General features: G+C 37.4%; 2 protein-coding genes across 2 annotated transcripts; both read right to left on the bottom strand.

The window, feature by feature from the left end:
- Positions 1–182: 182 nt before the first annotated feature.
- Positions 183–5,811, bottom strand: rom1b (retinal outer segment membrane protein 1b). Its single transcript, XM_026280796.1, has 6 exons — positions 5,731–5,811; positions 5,283–5,433; positions 3,828–4,103; positions 2,925–3,079; positions 2,378–2,624; positions 183–810 (listed from the first exon to the last, which is right to left on the bottom strand). Exons 2-6 carry the CDS (start codon positions 5,430–5,432, stop codon positions 580–582), a joined length of 1,059 nt encoding a protein of 352 aa, XP_026136581.1. The 5' UTR covers position 5,433; positions 5,731–5,811; the 3' UTR covers positions 183–579.
- A 1,185-nt stretch (positions 5,812–6,996) lies between these two features.
- LOC113114514 (uncharacterized) lies at positions 6,997–11,716 on the bottom strand. The gene is made up of 6 exons (XM_026281425.1): positions 10,402–11,716; positions 9,411–9,439; positions 9,000–9,128; positions 8,831–8,897; positions 8,180–8,287; positions 6,997–7,768 (listed from the first exon to the last, which is right to left on the bottom strand). The coding sequence occupies exons 1-6, from the start codon at positions 11,653–11,655 to the stop codon at positions 7,187–7,189; spliced, it is 2,169 nt and encodes a 722-aa protein (XP_026137210.1). The 5' UTR covers positions 11,656–11,716; the 3' UTR covers positions 6,997–7,186.
- Positions 11,717–20,725: the final 9,009 nt, after the last annotated feature.

Consider the following 20,725-nt stretch of genomic DNA (forward strand, 5'->3'; position numbering starts at 1 on the left):
AATAAATTTACCATTACACCCTTTAACAAGGGAAGTTAATTTCAGGCTTGTGTGAGGTAAGGAGTGTCCAAATGAAAAACACATTTCAACACAAAAGTGAAAAACAAAAAGAAGCACTAGATGAACGTTCTCAATGACCACATGACTTCACAGATCAGTTAAAATCTCAAATCTTTATTATTATTATTATTTTTGCATGCATCTATTGCAATTTCAACTCTTTATTTTTATCTATTTAAGCAAAGCATGAAGCAGCGACACATCTACAGACCACATCTACTTTTTCATTGCCTTCATTTCCTTGGAATTTTCTGCTTTAACTTTTCTTTATACATCTTCACTTTATATATAATTGCCAAAGGGGTATTTTGGTGTTGTCAGGTTTCGTATTAACAGTTTCCAGTGTTTTGAGAGGTTACTGGTTTTTACCTCAAATTTTTGACTTCATTTAACAATATAATGAAGTAACAGTGTTACGTTGCAGTAATGATTATGCAATCCCTTTGGATGATGATAATCAAGGGCAATCAGCACTCATGTGCACATTAACATTCATTATAAACAATCACACTTGGTCTTTTAGGCTGTGGCTGGCTTGTCTGCCTCTGGCTCTGTGTCGGGGGTCACAGCGGATGCGTCGCCCACCCGAGCAAACTGGAGGAGCTTCTTCATCTTTTCTTTAGTCTCCAGCAATGTCTCCTTCACTCCCTTCTCCAGGATGTATCCCTCTGTCTCGATCTCCACATTCTCCTGTCCAATCACACCCTCCATTGCAGTCTGCAGATAGCGCAGACTCACCAGAATGGTCATCTGAAGGCAGAAGAGATATAGAGGTCAGAGTTCAAGCTCCTATAAGACTTTTTCTTCAGGTAGCTCCTCTTAAAATGTCTTCCTAAAAATGAAAATTCTGTCATTTATACACCCTCACTGTCACTGCAAACCTGTCTGAATTTCTTTCTTCTGTGCAACACTAAAAATGATATTCTCAAGAATATTCAGACCCTATTAACTTTTATTGTATGGACAACAAAACAGATTTTTTTTTTCATCTGTTCCACAGAAGAACGAAGGTTTATAATGATGTAAATGGTAACCACATTTTCATTTTTGGCTTTCATTTTCTTTATTAAGAGTATTTAGTTTCCTCCTTTAAAAACATTTTTGTTCCTCTCTATTATAACCACACTGTATTATAACTTACAGGGCCCGAAAAACAACAAGCTACACTTGAATTTATGAAGTAACAACTGATAGTATGCCATGTTAAATATCACACTTTGTAGATAGCAAAGCAAACCTGCTTTTCCTGGTTCTCACTGCAGGCGTTGGTTTGCTGTCTATTGGATTAGTGTATGAGAAGCAACTAATCATACTGTTAAAGTTACAAAGCTGTGACTGTTATAAAAGCTGAGAGCGTGATGTTTTGGGTTAAAGTTATTTTAATGCTTAAATAATGAATATTGACACCTTTGAGTTCACAACCATACTGCCAGCCGTTCCGGAAATGTGTCAATATTCAGTGATGATGAGTGTGTGAACCGTTCGATGTTTTGAGCGCATTAGATTATACAATGTGTCATTCAAGGTTGACGCATAAAATCATGTTGTTATTTTAGGGGAATCCTCACAAAACATTCATAATGATCCTCTGACATCAGTTCGTGGGATAGTTCCCATTTACCATGCATTGCCGTGAGTAAACTCTATGTAGTTATCATGATTCAACATAAATTACAACATACATTTTTTAATTGTTGTATTTCTTCAGAAATATAGAACATACATTAAAAACCGAAATATTGTAAAAGTTCACATTTTTATTGTATTTTTTTATTATTATATGATCAAATCATTCTAATGTGCTGATTTGGTGCTCAAGAAACATTTCATGTTATTGTCAATGTTGAAAGTAGTTGTGCTGCTTAATATTTCTGTGGGAATGTGATACTTTTTTTCAGGATTGTTTGAGGAATAGAAAATTAAAACAAACAGCATTTATTTGAAATATATATCTTTTGTAAAGTTATAGATGTCATTTTTGATTAATTTAATGCATGCTTGCTGAATAAAACTATTCATTTATATAAAACACTATTGTGTTTTGCTGACAACAATTGTAGTCCTTGTATAGCTTCTTCCTAGCAACTTATATTTAATTAGGGTGTTCAGAATTCACATGAATCATTTATGTTGGAGAACAAAACACAAAAGTCTAATGCATATCTTATTTTACTCATACATCACAAACTTCAATTATAAACGCTCATAGGAGATTCCTGAGAGAAGCCACGAGTCGGAAAAGCTAATTATTTGTTTCTATTTGGATGGGTCAGTGGCCTGTAATTACTACTCATTCAAGCCATTAATCAGCTCATACCTGGAGAAGGAAATCAAATAGTACGCAAGGGCCGATGGTGTTCATTAAACCCATGTAGTAGCTGACAAGGGCCTGGCGGCAACCTCGGTTGTACAGGTTCAGCTCTTCACTCTGGTACTCATAGTTGTAATGGGCAGAGTTGTCCAGGAGACTGTACTGGATGCAGGGCCGGGGCGAGGCAGGGTTACAGCAGCTGAATGGGACCCCATCCAGCAGATATCGTCCATCTACGTTACTCCTCACACGACTGATGGCAAAATGGAATAGACAGAAACATAAGACTATATTTTTTTTTTCTAGTTTTGTTACACTATTGATTTTGCAGCTCCTTTTATTGACTTTCTGATCAATGCATCAGGTTCATTTGGTGATGAAATCCTGTTTCAGGACAAAACATTCTAAATTCAGATGCACCTTGGAAGCTAAAAGAAATACCCTTTTGCAGGGTATTGCCTAACTATTGATAACTATTGATAACTTTTGATAACTCTGACTCACTCTTCACTCTTCACATTCATGTGAGTTTATCTATGATTTTTGGACTCACTCTTTCACTTCTTTGGATGTGAAGTCCAGGTAGCGGCTGCTGATCCACTGCACCTCAAACCAGTCCCTGTAGTTAGTATTACCACAGCACTGGAACTCAATCTGTAGACGATCAATAGTCTCCTTCTGGAAACAACGGCCCGGTGTGTCTGTATCCTGTAGAGATATGAGACATCAGATAACTACTTTAAAATTCATCAAGAGAAATATGACTTGAAACCCTGCAATTCAGTTACCAATTCAATACCAAATTCTTTCTATTCTTTCGATTTTAGACTTTAGTAAATGATGTTGCCTTGCCTTTGGAAATATTTTATTTTTGAATGAAGTATTGTCTAGTATACAAAAGGTCTCTGAAATATCAGATTGATTCGTTTAAATAAATATTTATAGGACTCTGCAATGCTAGATTTATTTTATTTATATATTTCAATAAATAACTAAAGTACTCCAAAATAAATAAATATCTAACATTTAAAAATCTAGCATAAATCAAATAGTATTAAAAAAATCACTTGTGATTTCCACAAGAAACTTAAGAAAACGTATTGTTATTTTATTTCACACATGGAGGGAATCTGTTAAATATGTCCTCCATGTGTAAAATAAAATTACAAACAAGAAATTTCTGAAATTTAAATGTGAATCACACGTACATTTTTGATATAATTAAAAAGATTTATGCACGAAAACAAGATATTATGTGAGACCAGAGAGCACTATGTAAATAACACACACACAAACACACATATAATATATATGTACACTATCTGTGTACTGTATCTGTATACTGTATGTGTAAGGGCTTTGCCTAAATTACTAAATCATATCAAACCATATCACCTTATTGCTGTTAAATAACTTTTAGACCCCACTTTATTCCTTTTGTCTTTCTCTCACCAACCTTGTAGAAGCGGATGCCGTTCTTCAGCCCGATCTTCAGAGACTCCTCGAGGCTGGGCTGCAGGGCGAAGCTCAGAATCATGGCCACCAGCAGCAGAGAGGTGAGGAAGACAGAGAAGCAGAAGAACGGAGGAAGAAACATCTTCCAGCGCGGGAAACGCGTGGGGTCTAGTGAGTCCTGGCAGACTTTACCAGCACAGATGTTGATGCCCACTGACGCTAACCCCACAGCCATCAGCAGATTTGGTACAATGTGGATGTCCATACTGTGCATCACCTGTACAGAGTGAGAAGGGTTGAATATTTGTTATTTCTCCTTTTTGTTTTTTTGTTTTTGCTGTTATGCGCTGACATTTAATCAGGCCCAGATCAGTGTTTACTTTCTTTACTAAAGGCTGACACTTCATCTGAAAACTTATTTTTTTAATTGATCAGTATCAGAAAAAGGGTTTACCTACTATTTCATTAATGCATGTGACAATACTTTTATCCAAAGCAACTTACACTGAATTAATGGTACTTATTTACATTTTTACATTTCTTGTTGTTGCTAGCACCATACTTTACTGTTTCAGCTACAGGAAACCATTAAGCAACTTCAATTCTTCCTACATCTGCATATAACCTACATACATCATCAAAATCTTTAGGTTACATATTGTTATGTTAAAAACTGTAAACATTGTAATTATACCACACCTGTTAAACAGAAGCATTGTATGAGTTTTTTTTTTTATCCTTAATTTCTTTCCAGAATACTCTTTTCACTCATTATCAGGTTTCATTGTAATGTTTATTGTCTTCATTATAGATACAGGCTCAGGTATTGTTGCACGCTACAGGACATTATCTGAGTGCCAATCCTCAGATTATGTGAGATTATTCCTCTCAACAAGACAAAGCTAAGGCCTGTTACACTGCTGTTGACAGCATTAAGGGTTGTAGTATTGTAAATATGATTGTAATTTATTAATTGGGTCAAATAAATAATATATGCAAACCATTAAGTAAATATAGTAAGTTAATGAGTGTGGCCAAGTATGGTGTTCCATACTCAGAAATGGTGCCCTGCATTTAACCCATCCAAGTGCACACACACACACACCGTGAACGCACATCCTTCAGTGCGTTGCTCAAGGGTCTCAGCTCAGTCGTTGTATTGAAGGTGGAGAGAGCGCTGGTTATTCCCTCCCCCTACCTACAATCCATGCTCCACCTGAGACTCAAACCCACATCCTTCGGGTTACAAGTCCAGCTCTCTATCCATTAGGCCACAACTGCCCCACTGAAGTGCATTTCTTATTATCCTCTCACACACTTTATAGATCCAAATGGACTATAATGGTTTCCATTTATGTTTTTGGAAAACAAGCATGTATCTAGGGATGCATTTGTACATCACATTCTTCAATTTCACGTTATATTACTGTTTTTTTAATGAGAAAAGTTTGATTACCTCTGATCTGCGATGTAGCTCAGTTTTGAGGAAGACTCCCATAGCAAAGGTGATGGCTCCAGAGAACATGGCCACCCATGAAAGCAGCCATAGACCCTGGGCCAGACGCACCCTCTTTTGGAACGGGAACTTTATTTTTAACAACACCATGCTGCATAGGAAGAAGTGTAGGACAGAGGAGAGAGAGGAGCTTAGATTGCAGAAGAGGAATTTAATAGAGGTCATGTTATATCAGTATCCAGCACGCAAAAAAAAATTATCTGGTAAATTCCCATCAGGTTCTGTTACTTCTAATAATAAGGAACAATCTGGTGTCCCTTTGGAAATCATCGACACAATACTTTCAGTAAATGATACAAAAAAAATTGTTTTGATGTTGAATTAAAATTACATTTTAGGTTGTCCCCAAGATCATCTGGTTTTAGCAGAAGAAAAAATAATTATTTACCTTCGAGAATATTTGAGTGCCCTTTCTTTCAGACCCTGAGCCTTCAATGTGCCTCCTACAGTTTGGCAGCCATTTTGATTAGGTCTGAAAAATATGATATAGAGTATTATATCTTGAGTGTCATAATCTCCTGTCATGTCTGATCCTATTAGACCACTTCCACCAATGAGAATCCAGGCCAGCGTCCTCTAATCAAACCTGCCCTTGGTCAACAAGTCCAGAAGAATGCCCGAGCGAGGGGTTTGACGCAAAGTGTGCCATTTAATGGACTGAGAAACTGTGAAACTGAAAAGAATGGAGAAGAAAACAGGTATGACAGACTGTGATGCATTCCTGTGAGCCTCAGTCTATACAGCAGGGTCAGAAATAAATGAGGACACAGCTGAGGGCAAAAACACACAGAGATAAAAATGCCCATGTCAAAAAAACAGCCAAATTCTAACATTTTATTTCAACATTTTAGGATATGATATGATATAAAATATATAATTCATATTCCATTGCAGGCCAATCTAGGGATGGGTTAGAGTCTTTGCAGACATCACAGTGCTGTGTCACTGCCAGCTGGCTGTGTTTGCGGCTTAAATGTGAGTCTTAATGTGTGTCTAATAGGAACTGTGTGTGCTTTTTTAATGCTGACTGTGCAGAATATAAATGCTGTATATTATATAATCAGGAATGGGTCATGTGAAATATAGCAAAACAGGATTTATTGTCTTATGATGAGTGTGTAATGCTGGTTTAATTTTAATTTGAAAACAGTTTATGTAATAGATTGATAACTGGATGTCACACTCAAGATTCAAGATTTGTATTTGTCACATACATGATTGTATAAAGCATATATAACCAGCAGTGAATTGTGATTGTTTTATATGGACATAAAGACACCCTTAAAGGCACTAAGACAGATATAAACCACTCCGAAATGTAGAGCAAGTTAGCACACAAGACTTTATTAATACATTTCAAATAAAAAATACAAGGATATTCTATAATAAATGTACATGGTTATGTGGCTTTTTTTTTCTAGCAGAAACTATAACTAATATTTGATCTGATTTTACAAAAACAACAATTCAAACTTTCCTAAATGTCACAGTATACAATAAATACACTCTCCAGTTTAATTTTAATTTTAGAAAGGCAAACTTTACAATTTGTAAATTAGTTAATTAGTTAAATTAGTTATAAATTAATATGAATATCTAGCTATATTACTTTATTTCTAACCAATCTTTAAATATTTCACATTGTCCAGGGCAAAAAGGTAAAACAAACAATAATATTAAGGATAACTTTTGAGAAATTGTACTTGTTAAGCTAGAAATTAAGTGTATTTCACAAATACCAGACCCATCAGAGCCACAGTTATTTGCATCCTTGCTAAAATATTGGTAATGGGAGATGCTAGAGATTTTTTTTTTACAAATACAGTTTACACACGGACGTCAAATTAAATGTCTGCTGCATCTTTCCCTTCAGCATCATTCACTGGAGGAGGAATCTGGTTCAAAAACTCATTCAGCATCCTTTGAGCTGTAAGATAGTTGACATCAGTGACAGTTCCCTCTCCACCTGTCTGTCTGCTGGGCCTCATCTCATCTAGATTAAATGGGTTTCTGGGAATTAAGTGGATCTCTGTGTTCATGGCTAATTGGTGCACTTCATGACTTGGTGCCCTTGTAACTGCCATCATTTTGTGGATAGGCACATCATTAGTAAAAGAAAAAGGAAGTTGTGAGTCACTTCCTTCAGTCACAAGTTGCCCTGGCTCTGCCCATGGATCGTGATCATGTTTCCACGGCAGAAAGACTGTGACAGGCTGTTTTCTGGCACCTGAGCATGTGTGTCCTGTCTGTGGCCATTCAAAAACATCCCCTTTTCCATCAAATGGTTGGTTGTTTCTGAGCTCCTTCACCCTCTCTGATTGGTCACCATCAGTTTGGCCTGGAGATGTTCGAGGACATAAGAAGTGCTCCGGTGCTTCATGAGAGTCTAAATGATTTTTCAACAACTCTCTAATCATTGAGGGAACCTAAAGAGAGAAAGATGTTAACCTTTAACCTTTTGGATGTGATTTTTTATGTTAAAATACTTGATTGTGCAGACACAAGTAAATAAACCATGCCGTCTATAGTGTGAGCAATGATGCCTTTTATGTATTTGAACAAATATATATATTTCCCCCTCTTTGTTCAGGGCAGAAACTGTCACAACGATGCTGATTAGTTGGCGATCAGCTATGCTGTGATGTCAAAAAGAGGTGAGCCTTCTAAAATCAAGCCGTATTGGTAAAACATCTACTATACAACAATAAAATATCACAGGTTAATAATATGTATAATATCATAAGTGTACTATATAAGCAGTTTTATGGGGAATAGACTAGTTTGTGCAAGAAACTGAAGACATCTGTTTGTTGTATCTGTCTGTGAGTTGTGCTTACATTGATGTTTTCCAGAGAGCTGATGGTCTTCTGAGACGTATCCAGCTGTTTAGTCAGATCTGCAATTCTCTGCATGAGAAACTTCCTCTCTGAGTCCAAGCTGTCTGCCTTTCAGAATAAGGTAAAAAAACGAATACTGTTTAAACATAACACAGGTGTTGGTAGGCACTACCAGCAGATTTTTTTATTTTTTTATTTCAGCAGATGTTTTTATTCTTATAGAGCCCAGTGCACGGGAAAGCAGGTGCTTTAATAAGTAGCGATAAGGCCTGAAAAGAACACCATCATATTTTACTGATGGGCACTTTGTGTATTAGAAAACAAAACTTAAAAAAGCAATTCACGACACAGAGCTTCTTTGATTGTATGTGTATCTTTTGCAACAACCCCTGTTTTCTTGTTGTTCATATTCTTTGTTTTTATATGTAAAATATAAACTTTTATGCAAGGCACAAATCTCACATCTATCCCCGAAAATGATGATTTGGTCCCACCTCAGAAGTCTTAATCTTTGAATAGTTATATTGAACTGATTTACATTTCAGTGAAACAATAAATAATGTTTAGTTCGCTCATTGTACCAATTTAGGTAAATTTTTTACCTATTGAAAACCTGTGAAAAATGCCTTCTACAACTTGTGTTAAACTTACTGCAGTTTTGAGTTTCTGCTCCAAGACACTGTTTGCCTGCTGAGAAACAGAATAGCTTTCCTGTAGCCTACAAATTAAACATAAGAGAGAATAAAAGATGAGTGCTATCATTTATGAACTAAAAACATATTTTATTAATAGTACTGCATATGGATTTTTAGATGCTGACCTTCTGTATTTCTCTTTAAAGCTGACTAACTCTGTTTTGGTACATTGCAATTCTGCCTCCATATTCTCAATGCATGCCACTGTCTGCAACAGGTTCTCATGTAGCTCTTTGTTGTACTCCTCCAGCATCCTGCAATATATTACAGATCAGTCTTTGTCAGGAGATAAACTGCTGTGTTTCTGCAGAAGCTCAGTATCATAGATCATTCATAAAGAAAAAATACTATGACTCTCCTCTAACTGTGTACTGGACAGATGAACAGAGACAGATGACAATAGAAGTAATCGATAGGGCTCAGGCTGGATGACAGAGTTTAGGACACGGAGCAGTGTAAAGTGGGGGAAAGCTCTGGAATAAGAGCAAAATCAATCGTCTGAACTAACCAATCTGAAAAGGGGGGAAACCACTTACTGAACTCTATCCATGGAACCAGATGAATCCTAGGGGCACGAGAGAAGAGAGAAGGGGTGAAACAGTCAATAAAGGACAGAAAATAGAAAATTGATTTTTGAAGTGATATGTTCCAGAGAAGATCATTGATTGATGACTCATCTGGTTCAATTGTGTTAATCAAGGGATATGGACACAATGAAGGGTATCCCTCATGCTTCCAGCATAGATGTTTGTCTAAGGCTATCAATAATTCAATCTTTATTTTAATTATCCTTTCATTTTGATCTTTCTGATCTGTGTTTGCTATAACACATGTACCAGTTACAACTCAATTAAAGAGAACCAGATGCTGACTGCATTCTTCGACTGTTAACCATTCGCTTCTGTTACCCAAATGTTTGTGAAGGGGGAAAAAATGCTCAAATAAATATGTTTGTTTAATTTATGGAATATATACACTACTGTTCAAATGTCATTTGGAAATATTTATAATTATTTTTATTATGAATTTAGTATTGCTTAATGTTTTTGTGGAAACCGTAATAAAAAAAATTCTTTCCCCAAATTCTATGAGGAAAAAGTTCAAAGGTATGGCATATATTTGAAGTAGAATATACATTAAAAACTCAACATTTGCTCATTCTGATTTGCTTTATTTATTCATGTTTTAAATAGATTTTTTAATTGTTTAAATTGTATTCATAAAAATGTTTTTTATTCTATATTAATCATATAGATTTTGACTCTTTAATTTGTTTGTTTATTACTAAATAAAATCTATCTTTTTCAAATTACATTTACAAATTTACAGGTTTGTAGCAGGCCTCCAAAAATTGTATATTCCAAACCTCATATAAAACTATTGGAATACAAAACATACATTTTATATTTTTTGTTTTTTATTTATTTAAATTTTTTCTAGAAACATTTTTAAGAGGTTCAGGCCATATTTTGTTCCAAAGATTAAGTTAAAAAAAAATTAACACTTTTGGTCTTTTGATGAACTCACCCTGTGTTGTTTGGACTGCCTCCTGTGTCCCATGTGTTTGGGTCTGTTCCTTTTCTCTGAACTAGCACTGGTGGATGATTTACTCGACTGGGACTCTGTCTCCAGCCCTGCGGCTCGCAGAGGCGGCGGTGATTCCCGCTTAATATGAAAGTTCCTGGACGGGCCATGACTACTCTGATGTCGCCCTTTGTGTTTCGAGAGGTTGGTGTGGATAGTTTCTGGGCTGGTGCTGGTACCATCAGTGAACATCTGAGAATATTGCCTGTGGTGCTCTTTACCTGAAGCAGCTTCTTGTCTTTCAGCTTTTGAAGGGCGGCAGGGCGGTGTTGGAGGACTGGTCAGGTTTCGGTTGTGGTTTTTGCTCTTATGGGATCGAGAGAGTGAGCTTGAATCTGTTTTTCCTGAATCTGGTCTCTCAGCTCTAATGGGCTGCTGTTTTGGTGGTTGCACAAAGCTCTCCTGCTTGCCGCTGCGGTTCTTGCGCTCTTCATTGGGTGATTTTGGTGGCGTTGATGTGTTTACACCAAAAGAGTTAAGAGCACATGGACTGATAACCTGCTTGGTGATCTCGTCCAGAAATGCAGAGAACTGTAGCTTCCCTTTCACAAAGTTATCCCTCGCAGCTTCCTTAGAGATCTGCTTGGATGCTCCTGTGACGTGCACCCGGGTGGAGAGCACCTCCATAGACTTCGCTTTCCTGAAGTTTCCATCTTTCTGTCCCTCATCTTTATTTTTCAGAATACCTTTGCTGGGCAACTGAATAGATGAAACGGCCTTCTTGGTAACCACTCTGCCACCGAGAGTGTTGTCATTATTGCCCTCAAATGCAAGGCTTTGCCCCAGGCTTGCAGTCTTGTAAAGTGGCCCATGATCCATGGAGTGAGATCCTGCTGAGTAACCATCTTTGTGCTTGTTTTGTTGAAGGCCCTCTTCACTTTTGCTATGGCCCCGGGAGATTTTTGGCATCCGATGTCCGTGCTGAGAACCAGGCGGCAGTTCGATTGCATTTTCTAGACTGTGGCGGTGCCTCTGATCTCTCTGATCAAAATCAAAATCCACGGATTCTCTGTCATGGCTTTTCCTTTGGACCTCAGGGATGTTGGAGCAGGACAGGGAATGCTGGGGTTTGTGCATGAGATTCGTCTCATCGTCCAGGCTGGGGTCAGAGGTCAAAGATGCAGATGAAGAAGTGGAAGTGGAGGAGGACAGGCTGGAGGAAGACATTTTAGAGAAGCTGTGATGGTCTCCAGACATTTTAGGGTTTGCATGATGATAAAAGTGATGCTGGTTGCCGTAGTGATGGTGAGTATGTTTATCAGCGTGTTTTACGTGACTGCTTGAAGAGTTGGGACTGATTTAAAAGGGGGTTACATAAAGAATTGAAATTAATAATAATAAAAATTATGTCAAAATGTGATCTGTTCTGGTTATATATTGACTTATTTACACAACAGCAGTAAGGAGATTCACAGTGTGTTGATTAACAATTCTCAGTAATTAATCTCAGAAAAAAATTCAATATGCAAAACGAAACACAATAAAATGGGTGGCAATGTATATATTATACATATTTCTCTCTCTCTCTCTCTCTCTCTCTCCCTCTCTCTCTCTCTCTCTCTCTCTCTCTCTCTCTCTCTCTATATATATATATATATATATATATACTGAGCCACAATGTACAATTGCTCCACTGTACTAATGATATATAGTTTCAATTAATCATAATTGCAGAAAGTAGAAATAAGTAGGAAAGAGTATTAAAGGTTATCTTTTTGTAATTAAACAAATGCACTGATAGATAGATAGATAGATAGATAGATAGATAGATAGATAGATAGATAGATAGATAGATAGATAGATAGATAGATAGATAGATAGATAGATAGATAGATAGATAGATAGATAGATAGATAGATAGATAGACTTTAATTAATTGTACATATCCTCCAGAGAAAGTTGAAACACATACCTGTGTGGTCCGCGGTGGTGATAATGGTTGTGCTGGTAATGATGGTTGTGAGGATGCTGTTGAGGTATAGGATGGTAATGTTTGTACATTTTCACCTCATCCTCTGAGGAGCCATACACAGGTGTGAAGTATCTTTCCATCTCTTATACTCTCTACACTATCAGTATTTAGCTGTGTTACTCTGTTGATGCCTCCCTTTTAATTCCTGAAAATGAATTGTTCAGCTCTGATTTGGGTATGTGATCTTTGCAGCGTTTTGGGGTCTGTATAAAATTTGTTGTTAAGGTTCCAGGAATCTGAAAAATGAATGACCTTCTAAAGAAATATATTTAAAAGTGCATCCTTTCACAAGCAGATGTTTCTCCACGAGGCTAGAGCAGCAGGAGTAAAACAAGTTGAATGCTGCCAGGGCTTTCTGTCACCCAATATCCATCTGATTCTGATGTAATGACTCCACATCCTCATGGGGAGAGCACAGCTGGAACACAATCGATTGGCTTTGCTGAAAGGGCATTGCATTATATGGTATCTGGGTTACATACACAAAAAGGTGAGAATGAAATTCACAAGTCTACTCCGTTATATCACAATGGATGTATTGGATGACATTTATATTTAAAGGCATAGACAAATATGGCATTCTTGTCACATACTATCACCAAACAACATATTTTGCTTTAAATGCCTATAGTGCAATTGACATGGGAATTTTGTTAATAACTTTATTATTGTGCATTCATTTTCATACCCATAAAACATTAGGCCTATATGTATCTTCCATTTCTCATGCTCGTGTTCAAAACACATGGAATCTGATAAATAAAGAATAAATAAAAAATTAAGGATTAATATATTATTTCATTGGCTGAAGGTTTTCATTCAGTTAGGAAGTTTACTTTAGAAATGTAGTAATAGGATACAGATTACAAGTTACCTTATTTAAAATGTAATAAGTAGTGTAACTATTTCTAACTGATTGCATTTGATTACTTTTAGCTTAATTTTCTACATTTCTAATTTATTCAACTGTTAATCATTTTCAAACATGTAAAGCATACAGGGTTAACCTTGGTACATACTGATCAGCACTGGAATTAAGATTATAAGAATTTAATTTTAAAGCCACAAAATCGGGCCCTCTTTTTACTTTGAGATCATTCTGAGGTTAAATACAAATTTAAAACCATAACAGGAAATAGTTTAGTAGATATGATAGCCTTCAGTTTTTTTAATTAAATATTTGCATAGTTATAACTGGAAACACTGGCCTTTGACTATATATATATATATATATATATATATATATATATATATATATATATATATATATACATATATATATATATATACATAAACCTGAAAATAAAACCTTTATTAAATAAACATGTGTCCTAAACTCATGAAACGTTGGGGTCTCATGTATTAGAGCAGTCAAAGCAATTTATGAAAGAAGTCAATTTTGATGTTTGTGGGGGAAAAATAGATTTGTAATCAATAAAATATTCATTCTGTAATTTATAATTTAATAGGCCCTACATATTTTTTCTAAGTAACTGTAACTGATTACAGTTACATTTCTTTTGTAATCAAATTACGTAATTTAGTTACATGTAAATTACTCCCCAACACTGAGGACTGATAGGATTTAGGCTATTCATCTCTATTCAGGGGCAAATGGACTTTGTGTGATGTGATTAATGTGAGACCGGTGCCATCTAGTGGTAACTTTCAAATGAAAACCCAGGCCTTACACGTTTCCACATTCGTCACATTAATAAGGGCTTCATTTTATTAAAAATAAATAACACATCGTGTTGTGACGCAGAATGGTACGATGAAGTACAATACAACGAGACATATTATTAGCTATATATTAGCAGTGGGTCGGAAAGTTACTGTCTGATGATGACGAATATGCGAAGCCATTTCAAAAGCTGTCGCACAAATGACGACATCTGCCAAAAATAATAAATCATGCATTGCTATTTAAGAATGAAAAACAAGTTGTATCATTTACATCAGTTTGGGAGATTAAATAATGCATTTTAACTTTGATGATTGCTAAAACTTAATCCCAAAATGATTGTTCTCATTTAGCGCAGTAATATAAAATCGTTTATTAACTGTTTTCCAGATTAGCACTAAAAGCATTCGTCACTAAACAGGTTCCTGTTGGCCCATGATGAATGTTAAAACATAAACAGGGCAGTATACTGGTATTTCGTGTTTTTAAGTGTATTTGTGTTACCCCCTCCCCCTTTCCTTCACACTGTCTTTATATGGACTTAAGGACAAACACCAGAGGAGACGTGCTCGAAGTCACGTTTACCCCGCACACAATGTGGTAAAGACTCGTTTCTGAATTCAGGTTAAATGTACCGTTATTCATTTTTTATTGGAAGCAGTTTACAAGTGAGTAACAAATAACTTTACAGCACACGTTTACTCACACAGCACAATGTACATGACGAGATCAAAACAAAAACATTGGCCAGAATCTCTTTACGATGGGCCATTTATTTAACCTTCTAAAGTATAATGTATGTCTTGACCTCCACATAAAGCTTGAATGTTTTCTCATAACTTTCCATCTGGATTAAACTAGAACATTCTGGAATTTAGTTGATCAAGCCAAAAATTGTTTACACGCATGCGCATTGAAGCACTGCGGTTAAAAGAAAAGAAGATCCGTGCACTAAAACCGGTTTGAGCCGGATCGAAAGAGGGGCTTGTGTTACCCGTGTTGTATACCTCCGCACTGCGCTTCTGACGTCACTGTTGTTGTTTTTGTTTGAAAAGTGCATTTGTGATGAATCATCCTGCGTTTCTGGGCAGCTGTGAACGTTAATCTTATAAAAAGTATGTATTGTGTATTGTGGGGGAATAACTTAAAAAAAAATTCGATGTAACTTGCTGTAAAATTTGGTGAATTTTTGCTTTCTAGTTCGACTTTCTGTCTTACTTGAATTGTTTACTCAACGGTTAACACAGAATGTTTGTTATAATAAAACCATGATGTTTTGTTTTTGATTACATACACATTTTCACCTATAACAATATTCATGAATGTTCATAGCAGCATATATTGTGTGGTCTGTATAGCTCTGAATAAAAAGATGAAAGTCACGATTCTTTTGAGAGGGACTATTTTTCATTACACGGCGGAAGGAACTGAAACCGACCACCTCACAGCGGTCTATAAAAGCCGAGGCCAAAACAAATCGCGTCAGAACGGGGCGAAGCGCTGAGGAAGACAGAGAGGGTCTTTGATCTGGTGATGTGTTTTCGAATTCTACGTTTTTGTTTTTTAACGATACGGTAGACTAGAGGCACTTTTCTTTGTCAGCTATTTTCGCTTATATGTTTATACTTTGTTGGAGTCGACTATATTAAGGCTTTCTACTAATATTTAGCGCGAAGAAGATTTGATGAAAGTTTTTTTTTTTTTTTTAGTTAAAGTGTTTTTTTTAAAGGAATAATTGACTTTATCGTTAGACTGTTTCTAATAGAAAAGACAAAACCATAACATAGGCAATTTATGAGACGGAATAACATTATCGTCTATTTTACCAAGTTGGCTAACGTTAATGTTTAACCAGCTGGCTAATAGCTTAAACAAAGCTCTGCTATGACCATACTATCTTATTTTATTAAGCTAGTTTTAAGTATACTCCTCTTTCAAAGAGGTTTAGGAAGGGACTTGACTTAAAAACCTTGTTGTTATTCAAAATGTGCTTTCTCATTCTTAACGTAAGCAACGTTAACAAAATGGCGTGTCATCGCGACCGCCATTTTGTTAACGTTGCTTACGTTATCAAACGCTTCCGTTTAACACATTATGGCACTCTTTTGTCTCATTGAATGATATATCATAATTAGCGTGGAAGGAACATATTTAAAGTTTTTAAAGCCGAAGAAGCCCGTCTTGGAGATATTTTTAACAAGTAACGTTACGTTTATAGTTGAGAACCTGGACAGTGGTTATAGTTGCAGTCAACTTTTTTCTTTTCTTTTTTTTCCCCTCATACGTAAAACCAATATTTCGACCATCAATTCATAAGCCTAGAAGCATTTTGATCAGCTACGATGACGCACCTTTGAATAAGTTATTTGAACGATCCACTTAAGTGATCGCTTTTATGGACTGAGATGCGTGTTGCGCAACAGTTGTGAAATGGGAGCATAGCTTGTTTTTCATGTTCCAAAAATATCAGCAGAAGACTGAAATACGGAGAAAAGGAGAAATGGACTGAGTTAAAGTTGATCAGTAACGACCTAGCGCTTAGATGACAACGGATTGAAGAAAAGATCTACAGCAGAGGCCAGGACCAGGGAGAGTCAAGACAAGCTGTCGAGCCAGGCAGGACCAGAGAGGAGCCAGGGGAGGATCGGAGGGCACAGAGCAGGGGGGAGAGCAGCAGTATCCAGATGGGGGAGCCAGATCCACAAGGCAGATTAGCGTCAGGACAGCTTTCGCCACCAGAGGGAGCTCAGCTGGTGTAGATCAGAGCAAGCCAAAGATGAACGTCCCAACAGCTTCAGCGAAAGAAAGATGGCTCGCAAGCAGAGTAACCGGGGTCTTCGCCATAGTAAAGTCATGAAGAGGGCATTTGGTTTGTATGGGTAGAGGTATCCTGTGTAATTTAAGTCATGTCATTAGTTTGCATTCCAGAACACTTGCTCGCGAAGTTCTGTTCTTTCCTTTTCAGGCGTGGTGAGTGACAATGTTTGAAATTCCGATGTGTCATCTATCCTCTTGTTGGTCAAGTCTGATGAATGGCGTTAGTGTGCTGTGGAAGATGACCATCCTTAAATCGACCACGCCTCCGCTGCGTTTTGGCTCTAGGCCTGTGGAAAAGTCGTCCCCATATCCGCTTAAATCCATTAGGTCTGTCCTGAGAAGCTATCCACATGCGAAGGGTTTTTCGGAGTTGAAGTTCCTCTACGTCCGTCCCTACATGACACAACTACCTCTACTGCACCCCCACTGCGTCAGTCCAGCTTATGATGCCAGGGCAGCTGCATATTGCCTGCCGGTAAAAATTGACAGTTCATGCATGAATTATGTGAAATTGAAGCAACTGCTTCCTTTAAAAAAAAAAAGGAAACCGCTTTTCTTATTTTATGTGAAGTATTAACATAGAGATTTTGCAAATGCAGTTTCTGAATTGTGGTGTTATGTCAATGCACAGTTTTTTTGGGGTGTTTGGAAGGGGCAAATGCGTTTCTCTAGTTCTCTTTCCCACAGGCCCTGGTCATATTAGAGGCCATAGAACCAAAAGGGATTCCAGGATGTCGTGTGGACCCTTTTAGTCTAATTATTGACTGCTCTTTAACGATTCTTACAAAGCTACAAGGAATACCGCTACTTTGATTGGATTTAGGAAGGTACCTCATTGATTTTAAGTTGTTTGGAATTGTGAACCATATACTTTCATACATAATTTCCAGTATTGAATGTTGGGGATTATCATGGTCAATGGGGGTGGGAGGGGAGTGGGCAGTTAACCCAAATGTTTTCCTAGACTTTGCAGTTTGTGAAAGCAGTTTTTTAAGGGTGCAGTGGCTTGAATAGCGCTGTATGGGGGAAGGAACCACCAGTGTGTCTGCCAGTGGATGAGTGGCCCTGTTACAAGCCTTCCATGGCATCTAGACCAGCGTTTACACCTTTGGTAACCTAGAATGGGATCAAACGCTTCCGTTTAACACATTATGGCACTCTTTTGTCTCATTGAATGGTATATCAATATTGGTTGTGTATTTTGTGTTATGGGGTTTGTTGATCTGGGGGGGGGATTGCTTTAATTTTGACTCTTACAGATTGAAACAAACCCTCAAAAGAACAAAGCTGGTGGTCCAACCAATATCTGCTCCCCTCCCCCACTTAAGGAGCAAAGCTACTTCAAAAGAGGCCAAGATGCTTTTAAGGTTTTCTAATGGCAAGTAAATAGGATATTCATGTAAATGGCCATTTTTGCATTTGTCTGTCATTGTTTGAATATAATTTGATGGCTAAGTGTCTAAGCAGTAACTGTATTAGTTTCTTATAGTTTGGTAACATTTTTGTACTTTAAAGTGTGGGATGTGTGTAGGCTCCCTCCCCCTTTGCATTTTTCAGTGTGCAGTGTCCCTGAATGCTTTCAACTGAAGATGTCATCCTAACATTGTATGTAAAGATTTGCTTTCGCATCAATCAACTTCAAGCCTTTTTGGTCACGTAAGGTCACTAAGCAATCCCATTTGTCCTTACCTTTTTCCATTAATAGTCGGTTACAATTGTAAGATGTGTGGTCAAGCACTTATTACAAATTAGCTTTGTAATTTGTATGCAAGTGTACATTCTGTAACTGTGCCCATTTTCAGTTAATAAATGCATAGCTTGCTGTGACTGAAATATTTTGGTATGCATTTGTTTTTTGGGGTCTGTGTGGGGCTTTCTTGGCTATTTCTCTGCTTTTCAGGTGTGGGTGTAAAGCTTGGCACTTTTTGTAGAGTTTGGATGCCAGGGATTGATGTCAACCATTCAAGTTGGAGAAGCAGACAGTCCAGTCCTACAACAGGAAGAAAGGCAAAAATATCAGTTTAACCTGAAGATATGCTTTATGCATTAAATTGTAGTCTCTTTGGCTATAAGCCTATCCTTTTATCTTACTCTTGTAGATCTTTAGTTTTTATATTGGGTTGTCTTGTAAGGGTGGGCATAGGGGTCTTGTTTTTCCATTTTTGGTCTTGCAGAGTCTTACAAAGTCTTGTGGAGAATGCAGCATCTCTGAAGTTATGACAAGTCACCCGGTTCCACTGAATTCTTCGGCATGCAGAACAATTCATTGTGCTACAGTAAACATTCAACTGTACTATGCTTTTAAAATTATCACCCAGCCACTGATCTGCGCAACTGTGCAGGGGTGGAAGAAGTTGCTTTACAAATGTATAGCACTAGTCTGTTCAGCTGTTGCACAAATGTGCTCCAGAATCCAAATTAAGAGTGGCTGGGAAAAGCTGTGCAACTGTGCAGCTTTATTTGGAACTGGGTATACAACCGAAAGCTATCTGGGGAAAAATGTGTTTGGGGTGGGAAGGGCTTTGCAACTTTTCTCTCTATTCTGCAGAAATCATCAGTGTGAATCAGCTGTGTGGTGGAAGTTACATGATGTCGTCCTGTGGAGCCTGTAGTTACCAGGTGTCTGAATCTTTAAACTTGATTGTAAAATCCTCATGCAACATCATGTAAATTCAGTAACATCAGTCACCAATGCTTCAGAAGCACTTTTTTTTTTTTTTTTTTTTTGTGTGTTATAAATGATTCATGCACGAAGTCTCTTAACTCCTTAATTGAGTTATACATTAGTATTGTAGTCGGTGTCGTGGAAGTGTTTGTGTAGAAGCTTTTTGTTTCAGATTACCAGTCTGTCCCCTGCCTTTCCAACTGCATCTGAATGCAAGGCTGTCTGTGAGAGCAGTTACCTTGGTGTATGATGTCTTCACTTGAATGCCAATCAAATCTCCCCATCGTGTGCTTGAGAGCCATGTCCAAACCTTGGAAGCCCTTCGCTGAAAACCCAGTGTCTGCGCTTTTTTTTTTTTTTTTTTTTTCCCTCTCTCCCCATTCATCTTCCTAGGTCAATTTCACTTAGGGAGCAAAATTGTCTTGTCGTCTGGGAGAGCCCTAACTGCCTGATGAAACAGTCTCTCTGATCAACCTCATTCGCCATATTTTGCTGCTAATTGAGCATCACTCTGCTTCTATCTGTTGAGTTAAGTACATGTAGCTGATTTTTAATCTTGTGTATGGGTAGAACTAGCACTCACCATTTCATAAATATGCATGCACTAAAACTTTGATCATCCATTGTCAGTGTTTGGAATTTGTTAGCTTTGGGGGGAGGGGTTGTGCAACACTTTCTCTCTTTTCAGGTATGCGGTTGTGATTTTTCTAAAAATGAGACCGTGCCATAACATGGGAGTGGATGGATGTGCTTGCATCGCTGTAATTGGTATCTGAAATGGTTTCTAAATTGTCACTGGGATGGGGGGAGGGGGGATGCAGGCTTTTAAACTCTTCATCTTTTTCAGTTGCAGCTGTAGACTTGCTAGTTCTTTTACTCTGAAGAATTGGGTGTAAAGCGTCACTTGCTGGAGATAAGTTTTACACACACTTGCTTAAAGATTTGGAAAATAGTTCTGGTGGGGGGGGGAACCTTGTGGGCACTTGTCTAGTTACAGGAACCGTGATTTTCAAAGGCAGGACTATGTTCTGGTCGTGTTGGTGGGATTTTCGAGACCTGGACCTTTGTTTGGTGGTAAATGACATTTGTATTACATTGGTAATGATATGGGTTGGGCGGGGTGGGGGGT

This window comes from Carassius auratus, chromosome 14 (genome assembly GCF_003368295.1).
Source record: "Carassius auratus strain Wakin chromosome 14, ASM336829v1, whole genome shotgun sequence".
In the NCBI taxonomy this organism is placed as follows: Eukaryota; Metazoa; Chordata; class Actinopteri; order Cypriniformes; family Cyprinidae; genus Carassius; species Carassius auratus.

Coding starts and splice junctions, on each gene's coding strand:
- LOC113114514 (XM_026281425.1), bottom strand. CDS start 11,655: ATGTCTGGAGACCATCACAGCTTCTCTAAAATGTCTTCCTCCAGCCTG. Junction 9,440..10,401: donor GGCAGTCCAAACAACACAGG/GTGAGTTCATCA, acceptor TCGTGCCCCTAG/GATTCATCTGGTTCCATGGA. Junction 7,769..8,179: donor GCTCTCTGGAAAACATCAAT/GTAAGCACAACT, acceptor TTCTCTCTTTAG/GTTCCCTCAATGATTAGAGA.
- rom1b (XM_026280796.1), bottom strand. CDS start 5,432: ATGGTGTTGTTAAAAATAAAGTTCCCGTTCCAAAAGAGGGTGCGTCTG. Junction 3,080..3,827: donor ACGGCATCCGCTTCTACAAG/GTTGGTGAGAGA, acceptor ATATCTCTACAG/GATACAGACACACCGGGCCG. Junction 811..2,377: donor TATTTGATTTCCTTCTCCAG/GTATGAGCTGAT, acceptor TTCTGCCTTCAG/ATGACCATTCTGGTGAGTCT.